Genomic DNA, 27,261 nt, shown 5'->3' on the forward strand with positions numbered 1-27,261 from the left:
CCGGATGCGGGTGCGTTCAAGGGGATACAGTAAATGGCCCATTCAAATCTGTAGATGATGACCATGTAATGGCATTACAACTTCGTTCTAATACCAGAAAGATCCCGGAAAGCAATGTCAAAGGCCATCTCCTTGGCCTCCAACTGGTACTGGGGCTGCACTCCTGGACCGCATGACGCCGTACCGATACCGTGGACAGCGGTGTCAATGTTGAGCCACATTGTACCACTGTCCTCGAGGTCGATCGTGTGTTGTGCCGCCTCGAGAGCCTCAGTCGTCCATGGCCTCGCGGCGATCGCGAGACCGTGGCGGTTGCTGTCGTCACCCACGTACTCTACGCGGAGACCGGCACCGCGCTCGGATCCATGGAACTCGGCCCACTGGACGCCAGATCGAGACCCGTTCTCTTGAGGGTAGACGTATGGCGTTTGCCAACCGTCGAGGGTGCCGTTGAAGAGGCCGACGCGAGCGGCAGCACACGTGTCGGGGTAGCTCTCTCCAGGTCCGCGGCCAAACCAGGAAATCGTTTCGAGCTGGCGCGGAAGACCGAGTCGGACACCCATGCGCGGGAGCGGGACACCCTGCCAGTCGCCCGTGGGCACAACGTGGACACGGAGCTGCACACTTTCCTGCGCAGTTGCCGTCCAGTGGTATGTGGCGACCAGACCCCTGTCGGATGAGGCCGATGCAACACGCGTAAAGACGACTAGCTGCTGGTTGTCCACTTCAATGCCGTCGACGCGGTGGATCATGCGATGCAGGCCCGCATCGTGCCACACGGAACCATAGTTGCGGCCGTCAGCGCGGTCGCCGCCGCGGTCGTTGTCGGTGGGTGCGCGCCATATGTCGAGGACACAGCCAGACGTGACAGGCAGTTGCGCTCCAAGGGACAGGAGTTGTCCACGAGCTGAGAACCGCGCGTTACCGAGTGAGACAGTCCCATCGTCGTGCTTCCTAGGGGCGAGGGCGACGGGTGTGATGGTAGGGATGGTGCGAGGAGGAGCAAGAGAGAACTGTCCCCACGCAACCTCATGCCCGGCCGATGCCCAAGGTGTAGACTCCGCAAGCACCACTGCAACGGTCACCCACCACTGCTTTCCAGCGTCGACGTGGAATGCTGGCAAACGGACTGTCGTGCTCTTCCCGGCTGGGATGACAGGAACATCCAAAACACCTTCCCGCACAATAAAACCGTCCACCTCCAGTTTCCACTTGAAGTGGAATGCCGACGTATCGACCATGTCGTACTTGTTCTTGATGAAGACTTCCGTATTGGTCTCCAGCAGAGTGATTGAAACTGGCTCGACGACCTTTTTCAGTTCCAAAAGTCCAGGGCTTGGCTGGCGGTTTGGGAACAGAAGGCCATCGCAGACAAAGTTGCCGTCATGGATGGTCTCTCCAAAATCACCGCCGTACTTGTAATATGTTTCGCCCTTGGGGCCAGTAGCAGGAATGCCATGGTCGATCCATTCCCAGACAAAACCGCCCTGCAGTCGGTCGTAGGTGTCAAACAGTTGCTACATGGTCAGCAGCTGTCCAGTAGGGTTTCGAGTCCAACTCACCCGGTACTCTTGCAGGCCGCCTGGTCCGTTGCCCATTGCGTGGGCATACTCGCACATAACGAATGGGGCATTCCGGCGTCGCTCCAGAGCTGCTGGGGTGTTGAGGTCCTCGACAATACCGCGGCTGTCGGCCTCGTGTTGCGGAATCTCGCCTTCCTCGCCCTTGCCGATGGCCTCGACCAGCCCCTGGGTGGGGTACATGCGGGAATAGATGTCTACGCTCTCCATCGCCCAGTCGCGCTCATAGTGCACCAGTCGACTGGGGTCACGCTCCTTGATCCACTGTACCATGGCGGTAACGTTGCAGCCTGTCCCCGCCTCGTTTCCGAGAGACCAGATGACGACGGACGGGTGGTTCTTGTCGCGCTCAACCATTCGCTTTGTGCGGTCTACAAGGTTGGCCCTCCATTCGGGTGAGTTGGTGGGATTGCCACGCCAGGATACGGCCTCCCATCCATGGGTCTCGAGGTCTCCTTCATCCATCACCCACAGACCGTACTCGTCGCACAAGGAGAGGAACAGAGGGTGTGGAGGATAATGAGAACACCGTACCGCGTTGATGTTGTGTTGCTTCACTGATTGTCAGACCTTGTTCTGAACGTGCAAGGGTACCCACTAAGCAAGATATCTTGGACCATGGTTTCGCGGTCCACAGAGCGGCCCTTGTCGGGATGGAACTCGTGACGGTTCACTCCACGGAGGAGGATCCGGCGGCCATTGACCTTGATCACACCATGGTCAATCTTGACGCTCCTGAATCCGATTCGAATGGGAATGCGCTCAGAGCCAGTATCGAGTTCGGCTGTGTACAGCTTTGGCGACTCGGCAAACCACGGTTCCACGTTGTCAATCACAACATCTTCTCCTGTGGCCGAATCGATGCCAAGATCGGGTACACGAACACGACCTTCTGGCTGGGAGTCGACACGAAAGTTGCCTGTACCAGTTGTGTGGTCATAGGAAGCGTGCACAAAGTGGTCGCAAACTGCGCCTTTGGGTCGGTGCAGGATGGTAACGTCACGGAAGATTCCCGGTAGCCACCATTGGTCTTGGTCTTCAACATATGTGTTTGCACTCCACTGGTGAACGCGAACAGCCAGGGCATTGGCTTGACCAGGGGGTGTGAGAGCAGCAGTGGCGTCTAGCTCAAAGCCGAGTCGCGACCCTCCAGATGTCCCGAGACGGGTGCCGTTGAGCCATACCTTGGCAAACGACTCGACACCATCAAAGCGGAGAATGGTCTAAATGTTAGTTGATACACTGGGCGATAGGGGGGCTCTCACCTGTCCATCACGAGGCCAGTTGGGAGGCAATGTGAAGTTGAGTCGGTAGTCGCCGGTGGGGTTGGCATCGGGCACCCTGGGAGGGTCGATTGGGAAGGGATATCGGATATTCTGATAGGCTGGGGCACCATGGCCATGCAGCACCCATGTGGAGGGAACAGGCAAGTCAGACCAGGCGTCATCGGTGCTCGAATCTTCAGTGCTGTCTTGGGATGCGAACGTATCTGGGACATTGGCCGTTGCCGAAAGTCGGAAGCGCCAGGTCCCATTGAGGGACACTCGGGGTGCGCTGGAGGACTCGTACCAAGCTCGCGGCGGCAAGGTGGTTGTCGAGGGCTCCGGCGACTCGTGTTCTGCTGGGCGCCATGTAGACTTCATGGTTGGGATGAAGTTGACGGCCTCTCCCCCAGTCAACAACGTGCTTTAAGCACAGTCAACATCAATCGCGTTGTTCGACTGTTGCCGATCTTCCTACTCAGATTGCCGATCAACACCCTCACGGCTCAAAATTCCCGTTCGGTGGAGGGCCTCCAGTCGCTGTCACGATGCGCATTGGTCATGAACCTATGGCCGCGGCCCGACGTTGCCGACATGCCGAGAAAGCACCGAATGTGTATGCTTGGTGATGAACTGGGGGGCACCATGTCCGGGTGTGGGGAATGTGGAGAGGCATGGGAAGTGGAGGAGCAAACACCGTCCATGACCGGTGAAGGGCCCCAATGGCCGGTGATGCACATGGCGAGTGGAATGCGGGTTCTCTCCAGACCAGCGTGCACGTCTATCAGCCTCCTGATTCTATGCATGTACATACCACTCCCAACTGCCCGAAATGTAGATCGCTTGCTCCCTCTCGTGCGGTACGTAGTAGTGAACAGCGACCAAAGAAGGCAGGAGAGTATGTCAGTCAGTTCAACACCGGCGGATGTGGCACTTGGTCGTGGTCTTTTCCCTGTACCCGGCCCACTCATTCTCGCAGAGTGGACTTGTTTGCCAACAGCTGCCAAGGATTCCCGTTCGTCAACCACCGGGCCGCTCGGAGAGCACGATATTGCTCAAAGCATCATCATTCTTCCCGTTTTGCGAGTGCTTGGCCGCTGCGGATGACCGTTCAATGGTACTCCTCGGCTTATCTCTTGTAGCGATCGGACTTTATGCACCGTAGCAGTTGTGGGAACCCCACGGGACGGAGGTGGGACACCGAATGAGCCCCCCCTTCCTCCCCAGCCCACCTTGTTTGCATGTACAGCTTAAATACAGCCTTTTGGGGGAGGTCGTCTACTCAGCCCAAAGCCCCATCAGCAACATGTCCCAGGTTGAACGTAAACCGACGCCGCCCCTACACGAGGAGATTGAAGACAAGGCATCCATCAATGACATCTCAAAAGGGGTCGCCATTGCGAACAAGCAGGGTCTTTCGGTGAGTTGCATATGCCTGTCCGCCACTGACGCAACCAGGCCGAGCTAGCTGTGGCAATCGCGGGTACAAACATCGATCCTTGGAGTAGGAACTCATTCAAGCTGTACAGTGAGGCATCCAGTTGAGCGAATTCTGATGTTTCCCAAGTGGCAATCTTCTGCTCCGTCTGTTGCGCATACGCAAACGGTTACGATGGGTCTCTCATGACAGCACTTAATGCCGTGGGTATCGTACAAAAGAACATTCAACTAATCCCTCGGCAGATGAAGCCTTTCCAGAAACAATTCAACATAGGTACCACTGGACCACTCGTCAGTGTCATGTTTTCCCTTTACAGTGTGTGAGTATATCCCACCTCCGACGCTGTTGACATTCTCAGTGGCAACTTCATTGGTAGTACATTTGCGGCCGTAATTACGGACAAGTTCGGACGTCGCAAGGCAATGGCTTCTGGAGCCTGCGTGATTATTGTCGGTTCGATCATCGGCGCCACTGCCAAGCACATTGCGCAGTTCATGGTTGCGCGCTTTATCCTCGGGTTTGGCATCTCGATCATGAGCGTTTCCTCCCCGGCGTACTCTATGGAAGTGAGTGGCAACAGTGGGCAGTACAGAACTAAAACCTCAGATTGCTCTTCCTCAGTGGCGTGGTCGTTGCACCGGCATCTACAACTGCGGATGGTATGCTGGGGCCATTCCATCTGCCGCCGTGACATGTGAGTCGCGTAACACGAGTCACCGGCTGATTGCCTAGTTGGCACCAATTACCTCGCCAGCAACCTCAGTTGGCAGATCCCCGTTGTGCTCCAATGTCTTGCCTGCACTGTTGTGCTTTGCCTGTTTCCATTCATCCCTGAGAGTCCGCGTTACCTGATGGCACAAGGCCGTGTTGAGGAAGTGCACGCTTTCCTTACCAAATATCGTAAGTGCAAATCTCTCAACTGAAATCTGACATCAGACGGCGGTGGGGATGCGAACGCCCCGCTTGTGCTTCTCGAACTGGAAGAAATGCAAGCCAGCATCAGCACAGATGGCATGGACAAGCGCTGGTGGGATTACAGTGGTCTCTTAGCCACTCGTCCCGCACGCTGGCGCACCCTCCAAGTAGCGATGATGGCAGTCTTTGGCCACTGGAGTGGAAATGGACTCGCCTACTTTGCCACGACAATTTACAAGAACATTGGCGTCACCACCGTCACTGCGCAGCTTGGCTACAACCTTCTCTACAGCAGCATGAGCGCTGTAGGAGCGCTCACGGGTGCCCTCCTTACCGACCACATGCCCCGTCGTTACGTCCTTTCGATCGGTTCTCTCGTCCTCAGTGTTATCTTGGGTGTCTTCACTGGGCTGAACGCCATTATCACCGGTGACCTCAAGGCCGGTCGTGCGATTGACCCCAGCCTGGGACGTGGTGCAATTGCCGTATAGTAAGTGTAAACACGGGGTTCTCCGACTGACCAGCAAGTGTTCTATTTGGCATCTCCTGTGCTTTTGTCTACACCCCTCTCCAGGCAGTGGTGACTGTCGAGGCCCTCAGCACACCTATGCGTGCCAAGGGCATTGCGCTCAGCAACATTATCACCCAGGCGATAGGATTCATCAACCTCTTTGCCGGCCCAATCGCCTTGGCTTCCATTGGATACCGCTACATCTTTGTGTTTGTCTTCTGGGATGCGTTTGAGGCGGTGTGCTGGTGGTTCTTTGGGTGAGTCTTTGCGTGTTGCTTCCAGATGTGAACAGAAACTCACAACCGACGCAGTGTGGAGGCCCGCGGCCGCTCGCTGGAGGAGCTCGACTGGATCTACGAGCAACCCAACCCAGTCAAGGCCTCCAAGTCGATCTGAACCAACTCTGGCGAGGTGCGAGGTGCGAGGGAGAACCCGATAGACAAGAATGAATGCAATGTATGGTGAAGGATGGTTATCTCGGTCATGTCCGAGCAGCACTCTTGCATGATTTTGAAACCCGGGGGAAACGACCAGTCGGGTACCTAACAGGGCACACGGCCGTCTTGGCGGCGCTGCCGAGGACGATGCCGATGACAAACGATGCCGAGACGGCACAGACAGACAAACAATCCGCAATCCGAAGACCGATTTCATGCAGATATGCAGCCCAGCTGCTAGCTTCAGCAGAACCTGTAGACGGATGCGCAGGGTCAGGTGACTGGCTGATACGTCGCCGTCGTGCGGTTCCAAGCCATACATGTCTCAGGTGACCGACAGCATCACGTAGGCTATCGCTCGGCCATTCCCGCGGGTGCACAATGGGGAGATGGTGGCCAGGTGTGGCTGCGAGGCACACAATGGCAGTCAGTCACTGCTGCTGCGGAGTTGTGGGGGGGGTTGTGGGGGGCTGGTGGGTCATTGCTCGGTATAAATAAGCGACACTTGGGCCCACATCAAGCCGTCGCCCTCGTTGGTCTCACCCCACCCTCGCCAGCTCCCTTTGCAAACCACCGACTCACCATGGCTCCCATCGAGTACCTCTCGGCGTACGAGGACACGCACAAGTACCGTGAGATACAGGTGCCCCCCACAGCCACTGTCCCCTTTACTCCTCTCCCGCCTTCGCCTTCGCCAGACGCCAAATGCTCCGTTCACATGGTCAAGAACTCGGACCTCACCATGTCGCTTAGCGTGTTCGTCCGCACCAGTGACACCAAGGCTCCCATCGTACTGCCCGTGTATACTTTTGTGGTCGAGGTGAGCCACCCACTACAGCGCCATGTGGTCTGTCTCTCCAGAGCTGACAAGGCAGCACTCATCTGGCCGTCGCATCGCCTTTGACCTCGGTGTCAAGCACCACTTTGAGGACTTTTCGCCTTTCACTCAGTCGGTCATCAAGGACATGCCCATCACTTGGCCCCGTGCGACAGTTCCGGAGATCTTTGAGTCTCACGGCGTAGCCGGCGACAGCATCGAGGCTGTAGTCCTCTCGCACACTCATTTTGACCACATTGGAGACATTGGCCAGTTCCCGACCAAGACCAAGCTCATTGTCGGTCCCGGCACAGGCAAGGCGTCTCTGCCCGGATACCCAACGTTCAAGGACTCGAGTGTGCTCGACTCGGACCTCCCGTTTGGCAGTGACCGCGAGGTCAAGGAGCTTGGTCCCGACGACCCGTGGGTCCCGATCGGTAGCTACAAGGGCATCGACTACTTTGGCGACGGATCATTCTACCTTCTCGACGCATACGGTCACATGATCGGCCACATTGCTGCTCTGGTCCGCACCACCACCAACCCGGACACGTACGTGATCCTAGCTGGCGACTCTGCACACGTCCGCGGCCTCTACTCGTGTTGCCCAGGCTGTGCTCAGCCGCCGTTCCGTGCGGGCCTGTACCCTGCTGCAGACGGTCTCTCGCCATCTGAGCGTGCCCGTGGTGGACTCCTCGCCATCCACTATGACCTCCCGGCTGCGTACGCCAACATGGCCCGTATGGGACGCATGGAGGAGGAGGACAATGTGACTGTTATCCTGGGCCACGACTTGGAGTGGGAGAAGATTCTGAACGATGAGCAAGGCAAGGGCTGGGAGTGGGTGGAGATTACCAACTGGAAGGCGCAGGGCAGGAAGGAGGCTGTGCGCAAGGAGTGGGTGTACACGCCCACTGGGGTCAAGGACAGCAAGGAGACGTAGGCGGTGGATGGGTGTTGTCGGCGTGTATTGTAACCAAGCAAAAAAGAAGAGACATGAAGACACAATACTGTATTACCAACGCCCCATTACAAAATCACAAAACTTGAACCTATGTTTATTAACAATGTTTTTCTAATGTCCCGCCCCGCCCCCCACGCTGTCTCCTCCCCCTCCACATTCCGCATATGACGGCGTCGGCGAGCGCCGCCAGCCCACCATCTGCCGGTTGGCTTCGCACACATCCGCGACCATCTCTCGCTCTCTGTCTCTCTCTCTTGCTCTTTCGCTTTCTTAGCCATCTCCCCATCAGCACTATCCCCATGGATTCCCAACAGCAAGTACCCCCGCCTGCCATGTTTGCTCCAGGGCCACGGCAGATGCGCAACTGCCTCCCATGCAAAAAGCGCAAGATCAAATGTAAGTAACGTCCTCCTCTCCCTCTAACCCTACCTGGCTGGCAACAACAACGACGCTGCCCTCATCCCCCCTCCGTCCAAAGGGTGATGATGTACTGACACTCCTTCAGGCGATCGAAAGATACCTTGTACGTGTGATCCACTTGGCCCCATTGCGCGACTGTTCCTCATCCCCCCCTTCCAGGCGGACCATGTGCGCTCCGTGACGACGTCGACAGCTGCACACCGGCTGTTGCCCTGCTGGAAGAGTACCCTGCATACGCTCAGGAAGGAGGGTGAGTCACCCGGTGACCAACAACGTTGCTCACACTTGCCAGATCGTTTGTGTCGGCTGCAGCGTTCAAGCTTCTCAGCGAGACCGTCGAGACACTCCAGAACCGGGTACACACTCTGGAGGCTCGCGTGTCCGCAGCGGCCGATGCCTCCAGCCAGCCAGCATCCCCAATACAAACCCAAACACGGCGCGGGAGTGGTGGAGCAACTGCATCACCTCCTCCCAGCAGTGCGGCGTACGCTGGCACCTCACGTCGCTACGTTGCGGATGACGAAATGATCTTTGAGCTCGAAGATCTCCACCAGCAGAACCGCATCAACACGATGCGCAACTTGAACTCTCCCCAGGACAATACTCTTCCCTTACACTTGGGACGCAGCGCCGGTGGTGCAATGTCCACGGACATTGCTGTGGCGCCAAGGGTCAACTTTCTGGGAGACACGCATCCACTCTCGTTCCTCCTCCCTACTGGCACCGACTACATTGCTGCCGCTCTCGCCACCTTGCCCCAGCAACACCAATGCGAGCTGCTTGTCAAGCAATACTTTGACAGCGTGGAATGGTTTCAGCGCTGTCTACATTACCCTACATTCATGGCTCAATGTCGCCAGTTCTGGGACAACACCACAACGACTCATAACCTCTCGCCCGACTTCGTCTGCACCTACGTCATGGTCGTCTGTCTTGGTCTTCGGATGATGGTCCCCGGAAGTCCCGGAGAGGCCGAGGCACTTGCCCTTGCAGAACGTCTCTTCCACGTTGCCGAGGGGGTCCTGTGGTGTTCCCGTTTTCTGCAGCGGCAGACATTCGAGTCTCTCCAGGCCATCTCGCTCATGACTGTCTACGGTTTTGGGATGGAGGACGGTGCGGATGCGACCTGGGCGCTGTACGGTTCCGCTATCAAGATTGGCCAAAACCTGGGTCTTAATCGCCTCGAGGAGGAAGCTTCTGATAAGACATGGGCCCCACTTTGGAGCAGCCGGCTACAGCGCGAGATTGGTCGTCGTGTGTGGTGGACCTTTGTGTGTCTGGACTGGTCACACGCCGTTGCTCATGGATCCTCTTGTGAGTAGGGCCTGAAGTTCTCTGCTAAGTGACAGACTGCGTTCACCCATCCCAAAATCTCACTGCGCTTCCTGCCAACCTGCAAGACCACGAACTGGATGACGAAACTGCCATTCCTCTGCCATTGGACACATACACGGTATGATTTTCCCCGTTGGGACTATGCTGACGCCTATAGCCCATTAACATGCAGATCTTCAGAATCAAGTTTGTCCACCTATACCGCGAAATCACCGACCACATGGCGACGTACAAGACTCCCCAGTTTCCGTTCATTAAAAAGTACGCCGTCCATCACACGTTGCACAAGCTAACTGTCCAGGATGGACAGAGCCATCATCGACCTGGCCAACAGTCTGCCGAAACACTTTGCGGAACCTGAGAACCTTCCAGAGGATGCTTCTCCTTCGGTAGGCCCTTCCTTCGCCTGCCCCGCTAACGAACTAGTTGGTTACAGACGCCATTTTCCTCAATGTCATGGCCAATGTTCGCTTGATCCGCCTCCACCGCTCCTACTTTTTACGTGGCTACCACGATGGGCGTTTCACCATTTCAAAGAAGCGATGTCTGGAATCTGCACAAACGCTTCTACGTCTAATTGACTTGGCAGAGAAGAGAGTGCCGACGCTGCTCAGCTTTTGGGTGGTGCTGTTCTATGCCTTCACTGCCGTAGGTCTTGGGTGATGATTACGTGCTGACGCTGGACAGGCCGTACCCGTGTGCATCGATTTTCTGTTTGAGCCCACCCCGCAGAAGCACAAATCCGTGACCCAGATCCTGGAGACATTCCGGTAAGTGCTCCATTAGCTGCCCTCGCACTGACTATCATCGTAGCAAACACAGTGTCACTAATACGTCTGCACGCCACAGTGTGTTTGTTATTGAGAGGCTCCTCGGCAAGTTTTGGCCCCGACCGCTTACTCGTGCGCGCCGCTGACAAGTTGCAGAAGTCGAGAATACCTTCCAGAGTCCCGCGCCACCGGCCCCCGAGCACCCGGCCAAGAGACGCCGTTCGTCGGAATCAGTATCGGGACAGCACGACCTGCATCTCCTACACAGAACGATCAAGAACATTATATTTGCCATCAACCGCCCTCAAGGCAATGAGGCCGTCCAGTTTCCAAACGTCCTCGACATGGCAAACACCAGGCAGCCCGCGGCTGTCCTTGACCTGTTACCCACTGACCAGCCCATCCCCGACGCCATGGTTGCTTGGGAGCTCAGCGACCAACTTTTTGGCATGTTTGAGGCCGGTGATATCCTCAACACCCTGTGGTCGCAGACAGAGACCGTATGGCTGTCCCAGTAGCGCACTACTGAACTGGTATCAGTTAGTGCTTCGGTTCCTTCTGTGTTGTATGTATGTCATCGCTTGTGCACGTTTCTTCTTATGAAGTTCCAGAGAGCTAGAGTGACATAGAGAGAATTAGTACTGAGACATAATCAGGTAGGGACAACGCCCACCAACAAGTGCGGCGCTCCAGCATCGTTAACGAACAGAGATGCTTGAACTCGTCGCTCAATGTGTGCATGGTATGCGCCGTGGACCGGACCTAGGCAATGTACAATGATTCACATTTCGCTTTCCAGCTATCTATGTACTGTACAATGTCGCGACTCTCGCCCGGGATCACGCACGCCTTCCAGACTTTCACGCATCACAGTCGTAGTACTGGCCCAGCTTGAAGAGCTTCTTGGCATTCTCCCTGCCAATCGCCTTGTAGGCCGCCTCGCCTCCAACGGCAGCAGTGATCTTGTCCGCGTCACCATCATACCACCCGCAGCCGACATCAATGTGTTCGTAGGGCGAGTCGACGGAGAAGAGGACACGCTCTGCACCGACATGGTCGACGCAAAACTTGAGGGTCTCGGTGCTGAAATTGCCACTTGTCGTGAGCCAGATGTTGTTGCGGAAGTAGTGGATAAGACGCTCTTTGGCAAACAAGTCGCCGCGCGACTCAGCGAGCGGACGCGAACAGTGCTCGAACCAGTGATCGATGCGCCAAAAGTCACCAGGGATGTGCTCGCCGAGGTGGCCAAGAATGACCTTGAGCTTTGGGAATCGGTCGAACACGCCGTTGACGATCATGCCGAGGACGTGAAGGCTCACGCCGTTGGCAAACGAGACGGGAGGACCGATGAGGTACTTGCGGCCGGCGTATTGTTGTTGAAGGTAACTGCCGACGGGGGGCTCGGGGTGGAGATAGAAAGGTACGTCCAGGTCGACACACGTCTGCCAGAAGATGTCCCACTCAGGCTGGTCGTAGAAGATGTACTCTTCGCCCTCGGGGCCAGCGTGCTGAGCGTCGTTGACAAGCGCGCCAAGGAAGCCGTACTCCTTGACACAACGAGTGAGCTCGGCACTGGCCTGGTGGGGGTCGTGCATGCTCAGAGCGGCGAACGCGCCCATGCGGTCCGGGTGGGCTTTAATCTCCTTGGCAATGTAGTCATTGCACTCGGTCGCGTACGCCTCACACTCCTTGCGGTCGGTCCAGCCTTGGGGGCCCGGCGAGTAGATGGAGTAGATGGTGTAGCCAATACCGTGCTTGTTGCTGAGCTCCAGGCGATTTCCGCACGGGTTGAGAATCTCCTCAAAGTAGCGCTCGCGGTTGTTAGGAGCAATGTAGAGCTCTGCCTTCTCCTTGGTCTGAGTGGCGAAACGGGGAATCTCAAACGCCTCTTCGAGGGAAACCTTGCCGCGCATGTTGTAGATTGGATGAGGGTAGGTAGTGTGCAGGAGATGAAGAAGGGGAGAGAAGTGTGGGTGGGATGTTGCAGCAAGACTCGTAACTTGATATGCTTTTGTATGGCAAGTGGCATGACGACGTCGTGCAAGTCACATGGCGTCTGGAAATCACCGAGGCATGCCCACATAACCGGATCACCGGTCCTACCGCGGGCCGCGGTGTCACCGCGGACGCTCCGTGATCCGTGACCTCTGACTTGGTCGGAAGGTCCGGGTGGGCAAACGTGCCGACCGCCCAGCATGTCGGGTGCATGCAGTGCCGGCCGGTAACAGCGTGGTGGCGAATCCCGCTCGCCGCTGACCCCTGCACTCATACGAGCCCAGACCGCATGGTGTGGCACCCCATGCTGGCCGATCCATGGCCCAACCTTCTGGCTGCCGTTCTATGCGCTGGACACGATGACAGGCCCCTTACGCGCGTCACGGCCGTTTCGGCCCCACGGGAGCCCCGCCAGTCCCGTACCAACGCGCCAGCACTAAGGTCTGCGAGGAAGGAAGTGAGCAGCGGGGCGGAACACGGGTCAGTAACCAACGACCTGCGCCACTCCGTCCTCCTCCCCGCCCAGGCCTACGGGAATTAGCTTTGGGTGGTCCCAGCCTGCACGCTCCTGAATCTCATCTCAAGAGAGGCACTGTCACGAATGCGATTTACGCAGATGGGGTCGGGAGATTACGCATGTTACCAAAGGGAAAGCATGCTGCAAGTTAGGTAAGTGCTGACACTCATCGGCAATCGGCAATCAAAATTCAGGCACAGCTCCTGTTCATGCATCCGCAGCCCATGTTGTCTTCGACGCTGTGCATGGCCGCTGATCCGCTGATGTTAGGTTATGAATGTCGTACGATTTTCAGAACTGGCAATCAAGTAGCGGGCATGACGTGCGACCATGCCTCGTACCACGAGGGAACCTCGGCATGGGTGTACATAACGTAGCAAAATTCACCCTTTTCCCGTAGCGCAGGCAACAACAAAATGATTTCGCTTCCAAAACCAAATTCATTCTCTGTCAGAATGTACAAACATTTTCCAGTACAAACAGCAAACCGATCCGGCTTCCAGTGGCTATTCAAACATTCTTTGAGACTGGGGAAACCGCATTCAGACACCGGCAGCGACCTGGGACGTAGCGACCGGAGCCGCGGGCTTGGGGAACGAGGTCGAGGCAGCTTCGCTCCTGGGAGGTGTGTGCGGCTCGGCAGCAAAGAGGTGGCCGTATGCCTTGGCCTCCTTGGCAATATGCGCATGCATGTCGTACTCGTTCATCTCGTTGACGGTGAGCTTGCCCTCCTTGGCAGCGAGGGCAGCCTCGGGAGCAGTCAGGCTGGTAAAGCCAATGCGCTCGTTGAGGTTCTCGGTGGCGCGGGCGCTGGCCGCCTGGACGCGGGTGGCGCGCGGCTTGCGAATGTGCTCGTAAAAGTCGAGACCAGCCTCGACGTTGGCAGCAAAGTCGTAGTTGCGGCCAAAGATGATGCCCAGGGCAGCGGCGTCCTCAATGGCAGTGCAGGCGCCCTGGGACTGGTGGGGCATCATGGGGTGGGCAGCGTCGCCGAGCAGGCAGGCCTTGCCCTTGTGCCACGTGGGATAAGGCTGGTGGACGTAGAGGCGCCACGGCATGCGGTCGACCGAGTTGCGGATGAGGTCGGCGCACTTGGGGTCGAGACGGTCGTAGCGGCCGGCCATAATGTCCGACACCGGGACCTCAGCGAAGCGGAAGCCCTCCTGGGTGTGGTTGGTGAGTTCGGTTGGCATCTACAATGTCAGTTTGACCATATGAAGGCTGTCGCTTACGAAGCAGTAAAAGGACACAACGTCGCCACCAGAGCAAGGGCTCATGACAATCTTGTAGTAGCGGTTGAGGTCGCCCTTGGTGAAACCACCCCAAAACTGGATGGCAGGGTCGGTGGCGTCGGCCATGAGACCAAGCTTCTCAATGTCTGAACGGCGGACGTTGCAGCGGTAGCAGGTTTGGTTGGCCGAACGAGTCTGGGGAGTGACCCCAATCTGGCCGCGGAGAGCGGACTAGAAATGTCAGTGAACTGCTACATTCACAGCGTCTCAGGGAGGTTCGTAGACTTACGCGAATTCCATCGGCACCGATAATGAGATCCGCAGTGATGGTCTCACCGTTCTCAAAGGTGACAGTGCCGTTCACGTAGTCGAGCGACTTGGCAATGTGGTCGACGACGACAGTGCATGGCTCACCCTCGCCTTCGGGAGAGGTAGCCACTTCAAGAAGCATGGCATGCATGTCTTGGCGGTGGAACATGTAGTAGGGCTGAGGACGTTAGGCTCGAGAATGATGTTCCTCGACTCACAATTCCCCAGTCTTGCTCGTAGTGGTCAAGGTTGTACTGGTTGAGGATCTCTCCCGTGTCCCAGTCGCGCATGACGAGCTTCATGAGGTTGACAGGCTTGCCCTTGCTGACGTCGACGTTCCACTCCTTGAGCCACTGAAACGTTAGCAACGCTGCTGAAAACTGGGGGGATACTCACCTGGCCACCGTTGGCCGCACAAGAGATGGAGGCACCAACTTCGACCTTGAAGTCACGGCGTTCGTAGATGTGTACTGCAAGTCAGACGTGCCGTGAGAAAGAAACCCACCCTTGTGACCGGCACGTCGGAGGGCCACTGCAGCGGCCATGCCGCCAAGGCCACCGCCGACAACCGCGACGTTGAGGGGCTTCCAAGCAGGGTTGGCGCTGGTGTTGGTGTTGTTGGTCATGATGTTGGACTAACTCAAAAGTGGGATGAGATGATCTGCCGAAGCTGCTCTGGCCGACATCTTTAAACTGGCCAGACTCCACAGGTCACAAGCACTTGTCGTGGCCTCGAGATCCGTCCGGACCGCGGCCCTTCCATACAGAGGGCACCAAAGCTGGCAGGGCATGTGACAACACCGCGGCAATGCCGCGGGTTGGTCGGCGGGATCTGATAAGAGGGGGTCTCAGGTCACCGACCTACGGAGTTAGTGGGGGGCACCGGGGCCCAATGTGGGCAATTGCATCCGCAGTGTGGCAGTCATCCACGGCCGTCGAGTACACCGTGCTTGGCGACACACTGCCTCCGAGGTTCTCAGTGGACCAGTGACCAGTGGAACCGGAACGTCCGTCCATTCCTTCTCGATAGGGGCCTCCACGGCCCCGGACAGGGAGTGGCGGCTCCGTGCGATCGCAGCGGGACCCCACTCTGTTCGTTGTGGCGGGTGGGCCCGCTGTCAAGAGAAACCACCTCTCGCCGACGCCATATCCGTGGCAAAGCCGGGAACCATGCGGGCGAATCGGTTATCGGATGACCCGAGGAGGCGTGGCACTCGTCGCCAACCAATGCACTCCTCGCCAAGCCAATGAGGCGCTGAGAGTAGTGTCAGGGTGGCGACTCGGGTTAGTACTTTAAGTCACGAGGTGACAACCAATTGCCAGCCAATCTTGTACAGTCTCCACCCAACTTGCAAAGTACATACAACTCGACCCAATCAACACACTATACACACCATGGAGCCAACTTCGGGCAGCGGCAGAAACAGCCCTCACTCGTCCGAAAAGTACCACGTCGACCATGTCGAAGCTCACAACGTTGGTCACGAAGACGTGGTCACAGCTGCCGAGCGTGGCCACGCTGCGACAGACGAACATGGTAAGTGGCACATATTCAGAGCGACTTTATCTGACCCTCAGGCCATGTTCTCGTGGATCTTGATCCCGCAGCAGAGAAGCGTCTCTTGCGCAAGATTGACCTTTACGTTGTCCCGACGGTGGCCATGATTTACTTGTGGTGTTTTATCGACGTGAGCTCATTATGCTGGCTAGGATCCCAACTGACAATGCAGCGCGCAAACATTGGCAATGCTCGTATTGCCGGCATGGAAAAAACACTGGGGCTTGTCGGCTACCAGTACAACACGCTCTTGACCGCCTTTTATGTCAGGTGAGCGGCTGTTCAGCGTCATGGAAGCTGACACCTAGCTATATCGTGTTCGAAATTCCTAGCAATATCCTCTGCAAGCATGTTGGGCCATCAAAGTGGATCCCCTTTATTAGCTTTGGCTTTGGCGTGAGTCAACCCCGGACCCCTTATTGGACAACGGCTTACCGTTTCCCAAAGCTCATGTCCATGGCCACCGCCTTTGTTAGAAACTATGGCGGTGCCATCGCCGTTCGTTTCCTGCTTGGCGTCTTTGAGGCGGGAGTCCTGCCTGGCATTGCCTACTACCTGTCCCGCTGGTACCGCAAGCAAGAGCTCATCTTCCGTCTTGCGCTCTACCTATGCACTGCTCCCCTCGCCGGTGCATTTGGAGGACTCCTCAGCGCCGGGATCCTCAAAATTGGCTCCATTGGTTCGGTCAAGGGCTGGGAGATGCTCTTCTTGGTCGAAGGAATTATTACAGTGAGTCGCAAGCGTGTTATTGTTCCTCCTGCTAACTGCCGGCAGATGGGTGTGTCCTTTATTGCTTTCTTCACCATGCCCGATCACCCATCCACCGCACGCTGGCTCAACGCAGAGGAGAAAGCCTTGGCCATTGCGCGCATCAAGTCGGAGAATGTCGCCACCACTGAAGTCACGGACAAGCTCGACAAGGTCAAGCTGAAGCGGGGCATCTTCAACCCGAACACGCTGGTCGTCTCTTGGACCTTCCTGTTCGTGAACATTACTGTGCAGGGAATTGCGTTCTTCACGCCTACCATTATTTCCACCATCTATCCCCATTATTCGACTATTCGCAAGCAGCTTTACACAGTGCCACCATACCTCGTTGGCGTCGTGTTCAACCTACTCATCCCCTTCCTGTCTTGGAAGATGAACCGCCGTCTGGTGTTTTTCATTGCCAGTGCAGTCCTCCCCATCGTTGGATACACCATCTTCATCGCAACCACAAACCCGCACGCACGTTATGGAGCAGTGTTCATTGCCATCTCCGGCGCGTTCCCCTTTGGCCCCCTGTGTAACGCTCAAGTCGCCATCAACGTGTTGTCCGACAATGCCCGCAGTACCGCCATTGGCTGGAACGTCATGATTGGCGTGAGTAAAGCAACATCGATCGAGGCCGTTCAAAGCTAACTGTCAAAGAACTTGGGAGGACTTATTAGCACTTGGTCTTACATGCCGGCTGATGGACCAAACTACCAGTGAGTACGAGGTGTGTTTTCTCGTACTGAACAGCCCGCAGCATTGGAAATGGTCTTAACCTGGCCGGTAACTGTACCATCCTTATCACTTCGGCACTTCTCCTTCTTTGGCTGCAGCGCGACAATCGCCACCGCGAGCAAGTCGAAGACGAGAAGACCGCCGAGCTCGCCAACCTGTCCGAGAAGGAAATCCAGGAGCTTGACTGGAAGCACCCGGCGTGGCGTTGGCGGACCTAGAATGCGGCCTGCATCCTGTTCGGGCCTCTGCAAGTTAGTGTATATGTACATGGCGTACGTGGAAATGGTGTAGCCTCCATGTCATTTGAGTTGTCACTGGATTCTTTTATCCCGCCACATTTTCAAGATTTCAGTTATCCTCCAAAGCCCATCCCAATGTGTAATGCTTTATAGTTTCTATTAATCTTTCTACGTCAACAGCCACCATGTCATGCCTGTGTATTTGCAAGTGCACATGTACCAGAAACCACGCTGGCCCCCAGAGGTGGTGCTCTGGGCCGACCAGCCGATGGAAGTAGGACATTATTGACACCTCCCCTTTTTACTGCCTATTAGGAAATCATCCAATCCATTTGTCCACCCGATCGCAACCACCCACTTCTCCTCGTCCCTCTCGGCGCGCACAATGATCACACCGCAACGACAGGCCATGGTCCACCGGATCCAGACCACAATGGCTGTGGGATATTCAGCCATGGGGGCATGGTGTGTCTTGGCCCCGGCATCAGTCATCACTCTCTCCCTCACCTCAACGTTTGCACGTGTGGACGCCACCACAATGTTGCTCATGCAATGTTTTGGTGCCCAGGCCGTGACCACTGGCCTCCTCCTCGGTACTGCGACGATGACGGCGGCCAGCTTCAAGGCGTTTGGGCTGGCAATGTTGCCGTACCTGGGATTCAACGTCTGGTTTGGCGTCGGGCCAGGCAAGGGCATGTTCACACCAGTACTGGGGCTCGACTTTGTTGGCAACATTGTGTTTGCACTCGGCAGCGCGTGGTGTGTACGGCTCCTTGAAGAGAGGGAAAAGGGGCAGTGACACAAGTTGCCCGGCGTCGCTGCAGCACAATGATCGTAGTAGCCTGCCCACAGCCTACATGCATCCAGATATCTAAACAAACAGTAGTCCTCCGACACAGGTCACACCGAGGCGGCCTGGACCTCAGTCTCCACCTCTGGCGTTGCTACCGCAGCATGCGACTCAATGTCGTCTTTGGATGTCTCAAACGACCCCAGTCCCGCGTATGTTTCACGGACAACACGCCAGTAGCGCTCTGGGTCTGCGCGGAGATGGCCAACGTGTGTGCCAGCGAAGAGTTCGAGACGGACGTCTGCACCTTTGGTCTTGGCTTCGGCGGCGTGCGCCTCCACATCTCGATAGTCGATGAGAGCGTCCTCCTTGCTGTAGATGTACGAGCGACGAACTTCACGCGCGAGGCGAGCAGGGGAGTTCTGGGCCGCGGCGGTCAGGTACAGTGGGTCCCTGTTGATACGCAGGACTCGCTGGTCAAACTGATAACGAAGCCACCACCAGCAGCACAGTGCATGGACAGCAGGCGCGAGGATGGTGCGGAGGAGCGGCGGGAGAACCGCGAGAAGCGCCGTGACGGTTGAACGGTAGCGGAACTGTCCTGGAGTAGAGTCGTACACAATGGTGTATGGGGGAAGAGGAGGGAGACGGCGGGCGATATGGCAGAGGCCGTTGCTGCCGCCGTTGGACCAGACGTGGACGAGGAGAGGGGGGTAGGAAGTGGATGCAGTAGACGTCGTCAAGTGGTCGGCCATGGGCTCCATCGACTCGGAAAACTCTGCGCGGATGGCGTCGACGGCTGGCTTGATCTCATCGATGGTACCGGGGCGTACAAAGTGACGCATCTCGGAACGGACGAGGACGATTGCCGAGTGGGGGTAGAGCTTGGTGTACGGTTTAACGTACTTGCTAATGTGCATGGGGTGGGCTCCCATCCACGTACACATCAGGATGAGGCGGGGGCTCGCTGCTGCTGGTGCTGGTGCTGGTGCTGCTGGTTCGGCTGCATTGGTCTTGGATGGGCGGTGGATGTACACGCTTTGGTTGAGGCGTGTCATGAACGCGAGCGGGTCGGGTGTTGGGGTTGTTGACCGGCCGGCACCTCCGTTTGCCGCTCCATTGCCGTGTGTTGCTGATGTGGAAGACATGAGACGAGTTGTGCACACCAGGCGACGGGCAATGTAGTGTGGAGAGATGAAGAGGAGGTGCATGTGCACGGATGAGAACAGACGCGACGTAAAAGACCAACTCTGCCGGCCCATCCCCGACGCGCATGCCCCGTCACCGGATCGTTTGTACCCGTGCCAGCGGCCAGCGGGGCCCAGTGCGCCGACCGCCCCAGTGGCCAGTGGCCAGTGGCCAGTGGGTGTCATCGAACACATGGAACAAACCAACACCTTTTTGCATCCACACTCCATTCCCATCCTATATCGTCATCCACTACTCTGCAACCTCGTCTCTTGGACTTCGCCTCCACATCGGAAACTGTCTAAGAGTCGCGCCTCCGTGGCCGCAGCGGCAGCATCCGCAGCGGTAGGCTGTGCACTGATACCGCCGCCCAGACTCAAACCAAAACGCTCCGCCTTGGCTCGTCCTTCACGTCCTCCATTGGCAAGCAAGCCAGCTACCCTCACCACTAGTGCGAAAGCGACGGCTTTGCGGGCACTGGAGCCTGAACGGTCTGACCTGTCTGCCAGAGTAGGGACACTCTCACTAGACGTATCCACAGAGGACAAAGGCCGGGAGGATGAGCCCGCTCCAGTCAAACTGTCAGACGTTCGGAAACTCGGTGGATGCCCTCCGCGAACAATGTAGTTTAGTAAAGAGTCGTCGTACTGCACTAGGGGGTGGGGATTACGACAGTGCATGTTGCCTGAATGAACGTGATATATTAGTCACACATAACCTACGCGAGCAGCTTTCCAAAGAGGCCCTTGCGCTTGGGTTTATCCGCTTCGTCCTGGCTGTCGAGCGACGAGTCGATGGCGCCGAGCAGCATCTTCCTGAGCCACATCTCAGGCGTCAGAGCCACACGCGTCTTCCTCATCATCTCGTCTTGCTCGTACTCGAATCCCATGGTCTGGTCGACAAGGTGCCCAATCTTCTTGTGGTCGTCCAAAGACGACAGGAAGTCCTGTGCTGGGACGCGTTAGTGGAGTGGTGGTGTTGCGCTTACCTTCTTTGTCGTCGCCGACCTGTGCGAATTGGTAGGCCACGGCGCCGCCGCCGTCTGCAAGAGTCAGGCTTCCTCAAAAAGGACAACGGATGTGGTGTATGACTCCGCCGCGTAGGCAAAGGTTTTATATATGAGCCGCCATCGGGTGCGTGAAGATTGAAGTGGACATTTACGACTCACATTTGGTTCCCTTGAGCTCCTTGTTTGCGTCGACAATGACCTTCTCAACTGCACAATAGTGTGAGCAATGATCCAGTTGCCTTCCACCACTACTCACGCTTGTTGGCGGGCTCACCCTGGGGAGCGCCGTCCGTAATGACAAGAACAAGAACGGGCTTTTGCAGCGCCCTGCGCCTGGCTGGCTGAACAACCATGGGCTGCAGGATTTTGGCATCGAGAATAGTGCCCAGGCGCGTGTCGTAGACGTACTCGAGGTTGGACACAAACTGGTGCGCACCCGCCTCGTTCTTGACACCATCGGCCTGCGTTTTGGTGTTGAGGGCGCGCAAAGAGCTGTTTTCGGGCTCAGCACAGAGCGTACAAGGCAGGAAGCACTCACATTCCGTCGTCATCGAAGAGCGAGCAGGCAGTGGCGATCTTGCTGAGAATTCTGGGGAAGAGTCAGCTTCCGTATTCACGCTTCCCCAGGGCATACACTTTGAGGTCCTCGATACGGTCACCGGCCTTCATGCTTCCAGAGTCGTCAGCGAGGACAACGGTGTCGTACAGTGCGAGACGGCAAAAGCCAGTCGCAGCCTCAAGGGGGAGGTTCCAGGAGCGCGCCAGTTGTTCGACTGCCCCGCTGCGCACTACACGCTGGGCGATGGCGTCAATCGAACGGGCATCTGGGTAGAAGTGCTCGAGCTTCTGCTGGAATGTCAGCGTTGCGTGGTCATGTGGACCGCGGCTTACATCCTTGACAGCGTGGGTGAGGTTGAACACGACTAGCTTGGGATCGACGGTCTGCTGCCTGTGCTGCTGAGCGGAGGTTGCAGCGGCTGGGTGGCCCGGTGGCGGTCCAACGGGGGAGGCAAACTGCTGCTGCTGCTGCTGCTGTTGTTGCTGGAAGGCTGGGGGAGGACCGGTAGGCGACGCATACCCTTGCTGAATGGGAGGGGCAGCTCCGCCTTGCGCGAGACGGGCGGCTTCGGCGGCCTGAGCCTCCTCTGGGATGGCGGTGAGCATGCCTGCCGTGGCGTGGATGGATGCTTACTCATTTTGCTGGCGAGACCCATGGTGGTGTGTGTGTGTGTGTTCGGTTTGGGTGCTGTGGATGATGGTGAGAGAGCGATGGAGTGATCACAACTGTCTGCAACTGTCGAGGACGTCGTCGTCGCCGACGAATATGTCTTGGCTCCAGCTGTTTGTGTTGGGTGTGACGCAAGCGGAGCTCCGCGAGCGAAGGGGGGCGGTGCGTGAGTAATCTGCTCCCGCCAATAAGCCAATAATAAAAAGCATTACAGGTCGGTATATTCCGTGCCGCAAACATTAACCTTTCGACTAATGGTACTAATCATACATCCGCCTGTGGAACGGCCACTAAACAGCCCTCTACCACACCGTCCTCATATCGCCCACCCACATGATGCCGCAGTGTGCCATCACGGGCTCCTTTCCGCGCTCCGACTGGTCCAATGTCGTTTTCACCTCGCCGCCGTTCGCACCAGGCATTGGCGACACGTTCCACCTCGTTGCCGCCGCGCGAGCTGCGAGTCAAAAGTGGGCGCTGGCCCAGTGGGAGCTGGAGTCCCTCAGCGGTCTGTCCCGCTGCGAGTACCTCCCTGGCTACGGCTGACAAAGCCATGGAAATGTGCGTGTCTGTAGCGCGCACCCTTCTGACCTCCCAGTATCGACTACAAACGCATGCACGGGTACGACGATGATGACGACATTCCGCCCACCGTGTCCGACTGGAAGGTCATGGTCAAGCCTGTTGTTGCCATGGCTGTTGAGCTTGTGAGCCGAATGAACGTCTCCGTGTGTCCGTGACTGTCCTTGGCATGTGTACATCTAGTGCGGGGCTTGGACCGTGACGCCACGGGCAAGGGCAGCGTTTTTCTGACCGCAGGCCGCACAACATCATCCATGTCCGCCTCCCTCTGAGCACGTCTCGCCGTTCGTGCAGGCCTCGCTAGAGTCAAACTTCCGCTACTATGTCGATGCTTACGAGAACTTCCCGCGCGAACTGCGTTCGCCGCTGGACATGGCCGTGGTCCGTGCTGTCCGGCTTCCAGCCCCCGTCAAGCCGTTTTCATCGGGACGCATGTATCATGGCATGAACCCACAAGACGCAGCCGCCATCTACCAGCACGTCGGTGGTCATCCCGGCGGATATGTCCACTCCACATCCAGCAGCGAGCATGATCAATCGGACATGAGCAACCCGGACACATCCATCACCACCGAAACTCATCTCACCTCCTCGGACAGGAGCTTTGACGAACAGCGGCCTGATTCTGGTACCCTCAAGTAGTCTCGTGTTGGAGGCCGAGCGCTCCACGGGGGCCCTCTGCCTTCAATGGTCATGCCCCGCCCTGTATTCATTTCGCCCGCCCTGTATTCATTTCGCATGTACAGTACATCTATCTCCTCCTACTGGCCGTCGCAAAGATGGGTCCATACGGTTCAGCAACCGTCAGGCCGTGAGCCCATTAGGAAGTGTAATCAAAAGTCTTGCTCACACTAACCACTGGCCAAGATATCACCGCCTGGGCTGCCAGCTGGTGCAAGGGGTCCAGAAGTGGGCTGCATATGCCCTGCAGTGGTGGCAACACTAGCGCTCCTCGAAGGCCAGGTCCAAGCTCTTGTCGTCGCCCCGAACACAGCCTGCCCAGTCTGCAAGCCAGAATGCCATTGCCGGCGGGTGAGCAGGTGCACCAGTGACGTTTCGCTTAGATGTTTCGTCGTACATGTGTACTCGCTGCGCCTGCTGGGAGATACCTTGTCGATCCCGTGACTGTCGACCAATGCCTTAAGATGATTCTGATCTTCCAGCTTGCAGTTAACGGGAACGGCGTGTCGAGGCGTGTCGAGGATACTTCTGACCGCCGCGAGCTGTTTAGAGCTCTCCGACGGCCGGCAGAGTCTATCAACCATCCGTCCATCTTTTCGTCCCACAGCGGCAGCTGGTCCATATATCCACATATACGAAAAACGGGAACCGGGGCACCTAACTGTTCAAGACAACCGAGACCAAATGGCGGGCTCTAACGGGGCCTCTACCAGACGCACTGACCTAGGTCAACTGTTCGAAAACACAAACAGCTGGTTCAGTGTCAATAATAGAGACTGTTCGAGTGTTCTAACATGTTCAGGTGCATTTCCCAACTTCTTGGGTGCTCTCCATACGTCAAACACCTTTTCCTTTTTACGCCGCGGCCGCGGCAGTGGCCTGGTCAACGGCTACTTTACATAATCGATGTGGGCACAGGCCACCCACAGCCTGCCAGCATGGGTGCCACCGGCCGACGCGCTCATGGCAGCCGCTGACAAATGCGGGCAAGAACCAAACTCAGCACCGCTGCATGGTCGCCCATGAAGCAAGCACCAGCACCGAGTGCATGTATACGTTTCTTGGCAGTGGCTACGTCGCCGGGGATGACCCTTCTCGAGCCGCTGCGCTGTCCTCCGCCTCGGCCGACCGCGGTGTAAACAGACGGATTAGGTTTATAAGCGGGCCGAGAGACATCTAGAGAGAGAGGGAGAGGGTAGGGTCGCCCAGGAGCCCCAGTGTGTCAAAGTACATCAACGTCACATCGAGAGTTCCGACGGTGGGGGTGGCTTGGTGAATGGTTAGGTTTGGAGGCGTAGAATGAACAGGTCAGGTCAGTTGATCAGTTGATCTACTTATGGCTGCCTGCTGCCTGCTGCCCGCGCAAAGGCAGCCGAGAATGAATATCTGACCGAGTCGATGGACGGGTTAGGCGGTGATGGTGTGCGGGCTGGCTCGAGCGGCAGACCTAGCGGGCAGACCGGAGACTGGAGAGGGGAAAAGAAGACACATGATGGAAATGCATGTGACAGTCGGTCTCTGTGGAGTGGAAACAGGGCCCCGCACAGTCGGTCCTCTGCCAACCCCTGGCGCCTGGGGGCACGGATCCATTGGCGTTTGTCTTTTTTACCGAACGAGAGGAAACATGCCACTGCCATTGACGGTGCGACAGTGCGACAGTGCCGCCTGGCGCAACGCCAAGATTCGAGAACAAGAACACTACTGGTACACTGGTTGGGGCTGACGCATAGGCCCCCCATGAAACCTATCGGGCAGACCGCACCAATTCAGTTCGGCCCGAAACGCGCTCTAAACCATATATGCAAATTGTCGGAATGGGTTCATTCGGTCCGTGGCACGTCGGCAGCCATGACACGTAAACCGTGTGTGTATAAAAGGTGTCCTCCCATCATCGCCACTGGGATATCCCATTCCTAAGCGTGGCTTTCACTTATCCCTCTTCCATTGGTCCGGTACCGCACACAAACACATTCTCTCCTTTCTCCCATCATGAAGGTCTCCTCCACCTTGCTTTCGGCTCTTGGTGCCACAGCAGCAGCAGTCGCAGCCGCTCCTCTGGAGAAGCGATCGGGATTCCAATTCGGTGGTGTCAACCTTGCTGTAAGTGATGGCTCTTTGGCGCCCACTCACACTACATATAGGGATGTGACTTTGGCATGACCACTTATGGCTACAGTGGCGTCACGTGGTGTCCGACCACCTCGCAGATCTCCCACTTTACCAACCAGGGTGCCAACCTGATCCGTCTTCCTGTCGGCTGGCAGTACCTCGTGGGCAGCAATGTCGCCTCAACTTCGTTGGACCAAACCTACCTGGCGACATATGACGCCCTCGTTCAGGGTGTTCTCAACACGGGAGCGTACGCCATCATCGACATCCACAACTATGCGCGTTGGAACGGCGGTGTTGTCGGTACTGATGTCTCGGGCCAGTACTTTGCCAACCTCTGGTCTCTCCTTGCTGCCAAATACAAGAACAACTCGAGGGTGATCTTTGGTATGTACTGCTGGCAGAGGAGGACGAGCACTAACTGTAGCTCTCATGAACGAGCCCCACGACATCTCGGGTACACAGTGGACCAACTGGGTGGCCGCCTGCCAGCTTGCCGTGAACGCCATCCGTGCCGCCGGCGCCACCTCACAGTACATTGTGCTTCCCGGAAACTTCTGGACCCACCCTGAGACCTGGACCGCTGGCGAGAACAACGACATGCTCGCCATCACGGACCCGGCCACGAGCGACAAGTCGCTCCTTTTGCTTGACGCACACAAGTACTTTGACTCGGACGGCTCGGGAAGCTCCACCACTTGCACCACCAACGCCGTCAGCGTGTTTGAGGCCTTTGTCAGCTTCCTCCGCACCAACGGCCGCAGGGCGCTCCTCACCGAGTTTGGAGGTGGAAACAACGCCGGCTGCGCGACCTACGTCTCCCAGGCTCTCAGCTACTTGTCCGCCAACTCGGATGTCGTCCTCGGTTTCACCGCTTGGTCTGCTGGTGCATTCGACACCACCTACGAGCTCAGTCTTGTCCCGAACAGCGATGGCTCTGACCAGTACCTCTGGACCAACGCTATCCAGGCCTACCTCCCTGGAAACAGTCCCCAAACTAGCTCGTCAACAACCCCCGTTCCGTCTACGTCCGCGACCTCGGCAACCTCGGCAACCTCGGCAACTTCGACCACCTCGACGACGACGAAGACGACGTCCTCGGCACCCGCGACTTCGACCACGGCCTCGTCTTGCACTGTTTCCAAGTGGGGTCAGTGTGGCGGTTTGTCCTACTCGGGGTGCACCGTCTGTACGTCTGGTTCCACCTGCACTTTCCAGAATGACTGGTACTCGCAATGCCTCTAACGCAGCGACATCTTTACGCTGCCACGTTTTTGGCTCATCGCCATTCTTCGTTCTCTCGGTGCTGCGCACTGGGCAACAACCCAGAAAACTATGTATTACTGCGTGGGGCTTCATTTCCAGTGCTCATGCAAAGCTTCCTTTTCTGTCCGTTCACCTTCAAGCGCCGCTACTGATACAAAAACATGGTGAAATCTGACAATCTCTCGCTGGCATGATCGTAAATGAAGCTTTGTGCAGCACAGCCAGGTGTCCACCCCCATATTTTTGCCACTGTGTATTGGACAGGTCCCTCTTGTGGCACCGACTCTAGACACTGTACGGTCTCACTGTCCACCACTATGTACATGCCAACCATTAACTCGCGTGCTTCGTCGCCCAAACAGGCTTCCCACGTCTACACCGTCGCTGAAGAGACCACGAGTGTCACCCCGGGATATAACCATACGATACTGCATTGTCACCTGTGGTGACAGCTCCTCACTGGATCACTGGATCGGGTGCTTTGTCAAAAGTGCTACATGGAGTCTGGTCTGTGGATCGTATGTACTTACAGTACTTTTTCTGCCGCACTCTAGCTTCACGCTGCGGCAATTCACCGGATATCACCAGCGCCGGCCTGCATTGCCATCGCTTTCCACC

At 57.0% G+C, this 27,261-nt stretch overlaps 12 protein-coding genes across 12 annotated transcripts; 7 read left to right on the forward strand and 5 right to left on the reverse strand.

Moving 5' to 3' along the window:
* Positions 1–74: 74 nt before the first annotated feature.
* Positions 75–3,223, reverse strand: EHS24_003631 (uncharacterized protein; the record flags this gene model as incomplete). Its single annotated transcript, XM_028619293.1, has 4 exons — positions 75–1,517; positions 1,563–2,137; positions 2,179–2,803; positions 2,846–3,223. The coding sequence occupies 4 exons, from the start codon at positions 3,221–3,223 to the stop codon at positions 75–77; spliced, it is 3,021 nt and encodes a 1,006-aa protein (XP_028472467.1).
* A 925-nt stretch (positions 3,224–4,148) lies between these two features.
* On the forward strand, positions 4,149–6,105 carry EHS24_003632 (uncharacterized protein; the record flags this gene model as incomplete). The annotated part of the gene is made up of 10 exons (XM_028619294.1): positions 4,149–4,262; positions 4,301–4,370; positions 4,410–4,483; positions 4,526–4,602; positions 4,642–4,849; positions 4,905–4,977; positions 5,016–5,183; positions 5,220–5,688; positions 5,727–5,966; positions 6,021–6,105. The coding sequence occupies 10 exons, from the start codon at positions 4,149–4,151 to the stop codon at positions 6,103–6,105; spliced, it is 1,578 nt and encodes a 525-aa protein (XP_028472468.1).
* Positions 6,106–6,729: 624 nt separating this feature from the next.
* On the forward strand, positions 6,730–7,906 carry EHS24_003633 (uncharacterized protein; the record flags this gene model as incomplete). Its single annotated transcript, XM_028619295.1, has 2 exons — positions 6,730–6,966; positions 7,022–7,906. The coding sequence occupies 2 exons, from the start codon at positions 6,730–6,732 to the stop codon at positions 7,904–7,906; spliced, it is 1,122 nt and encodes a 373-aa protein (XP_028472469.1).
* A 320-nt stretch (positions 7,907–8,226) lies between these two features.
* Positions 8,227–10,970, forward strand: EHS24_003634 (uncharacterized protein; the record flags this gene model as incomplete). Its single annotated transcript, XM_028619296.1, has 11 exons — positions 8,227–8,323; positions 8,433–8,450; positions 8,507–8,597; positions 8,640–9,661; positions 9,697–9,800; positions 9,840–9,943; positions 9,993–10,071; positions 10,109–10,330; positions 10,370–10,452; positions 10,609–10,671; positions 10,721–10,970. 11 exons carry the CDS (start codon positions 8,227–8,229, stop codon positions 10,968–10,970), a joined length of 2,133 nt encoding a protein of 710 aa, XP_028472470.1.
* A 342-nt stretch (positions 10,971–11,312) lies between these two features.
* On the reverse strand, positions 11,313–12,365 carry EHS24_003635 (uncharacterized protein; the record flags this gene model as incomplete). Its single annotated transcript, XM_028619297.1, has 1 exon — positions 11,313–12,365. The coding sequence occupies one exon, from the start codon at positions 12,363–12,365 to the stop codon at positions 11,313–11,315; it is 1,053 nt and encodes a 350-aa protein (XP_028472471.1).
* Positions 12,366–13,506: 1,141 nt separating this feature from the next.
* EHS24_003636 (uncharacterized protein) lies at positions 13,507–15,131 on the reverse strand (the record flags this gene model as incomplete). The annotated part of the gene is made up of 6 exons (XM_028619298.1): positions 13,507–14,157; positions 14,197–14,427; positions 14,486–14,683; positions 14,724–14,858; positions 14,902–14,975; positions 15,011–15,131. 6 exons carry the CDS (start codon positions 15,129–15,131, stop codon positions 13,507–13,509), a joined length of 1,410 nt encoding a protein of 469 aa, XP_028472472.1.
* A 769-nt stretch (positions 15,132–15,900) lies between these two features.
* EHS24_003637 (uncharacterized protein) lies at positions 15,901–17,769 on the forward strand (the record flags this gene model as incomplete). The annotated part of the gene is made up of 8 exons (XM_028619299.1): positions 15,901–16,042; positions 16,084–16,193; positions 16,236–16,333; positions 16,396–16,459; positions 16,511–16,792; positions 16,838–17,425; positions 17,474–17,532; positions 17,574–17,769. The coding sequence occupies 8 exons, from the start codon at positions 15,901–15,903 to the stop codon at positions 17,767–17,769; spliced, it is 1,539 nt and encodes a 512-aa protein (XP_028472473.1).
* Positions 17,770–18,175: 406 nt separating this feature from the next.
* Positions 18,176–18,589, forward strand: EHS24_003638 (uncharacterized protein; the record flags this gene model as incomplete). The annotated part of the gene is made up of 1 exon (XM_028619300.1): positions 18,176–18,589. One exon carries the CDS (start codon positions 18,176–18,178, stop codon positions 18,587–18,589), a length of 414 nt encoding a protein of 137 aa, XP_028472474.1.
* A 101-nt stretch (positions 18,590–18,690) lies between these two features.
* Positions 18,691–19,728, reverse strand: EHS24_003639 (uncharacterized protein; the record flags this gene model as incomplete). The annotated part of the gene is made up of 1 exon (XM_028619301.1): positions 18,691–19,728. One exon carries the CDS (start codon positions 19,726–19,728, stop codon positions 18,691–18,693), a length of 1,038 nt encoding a protein of 345 aa, XP_028472475.1.
* A 285-nt stretch (positions 19,729–20,013) lies between these two features.
* Positions 20,014–21,991, reverse strand: EHS24_003640 (uncharacterized protein; the record flags this gene model as incomplete). Its single annotated transcript, XM_028619302.1, has 9 exons — positions 20,014–20,347; positions 20,491–20,719; positions 20,757–20,810; positions 20,937–20,984; positions 21,034–21,269; positions 21,316–21,366; positions 21,412–21,623; positions 21,669–21,922; positions 21,970–21,991. 9 exons carry the CDS (start codon positions 21,989–21,991, stop codon positions 20,014–20,016), a joined length of 1,440 nt encoding a protein of 479 aa, XP_028472476.1.
* Positions 21,992–22,619: 628 nt separating this feature from the next.
* On the forward strand, positions 22,620–23,229 carry EHS24_003641 (uncharacterized protein; the record flags this gene model as incomplete). Its single annotated transcript, XM_028619303.1, has 2 exons — positions 22,620–22,733; positions 22,825–23,229. The coding sequence occupies 2 exons, from the start codon at positions 22,620–22,622 to the stop codon at positions 23,227–23,229; spliced, it is 519 nt and encodes a 172-aa protein (XP_028472477.1).
* A 2,028-nt stretch (positions 23,230–25,257) lies between these two features.
* On the forward strand, positions 25,258–26,622 carry EHS24_003642 (uncharacterized protein; the record flags this gene model as incomplete). The annotated part of the gene is made up of 3 exons (XM_028619304.1): positions 25,258–25,368; positions 25,410–25,764; positions 25,805–26,622. The coding sequence occupies 3 exons, from the start codon at positions 25,258–25,260 to the stop codon at positions 26,620–26,622; spliced, it is 1,284 nt and encodes a 427-aa protein (XP_028472478.1).
* Positions 26,623–27,261: the final 639 nt, after the last annotated feature.

This window comes from Apiotrichum porosum (genome assembly GCF_003942205.1).
Source record: "Apiotrichum porosum strain DSM 27194 chromosome Unknown scaffold_17, whole genome shotgun sequence".
Taxonomy (NCBI): domain Eukaryota; kingdom Fungi; phylum Basidiomycota; class Tremellomycetes; order Trichosporonales; family Trichosporonaceae; genus Apiotrichum; species Apiotrichum porosum.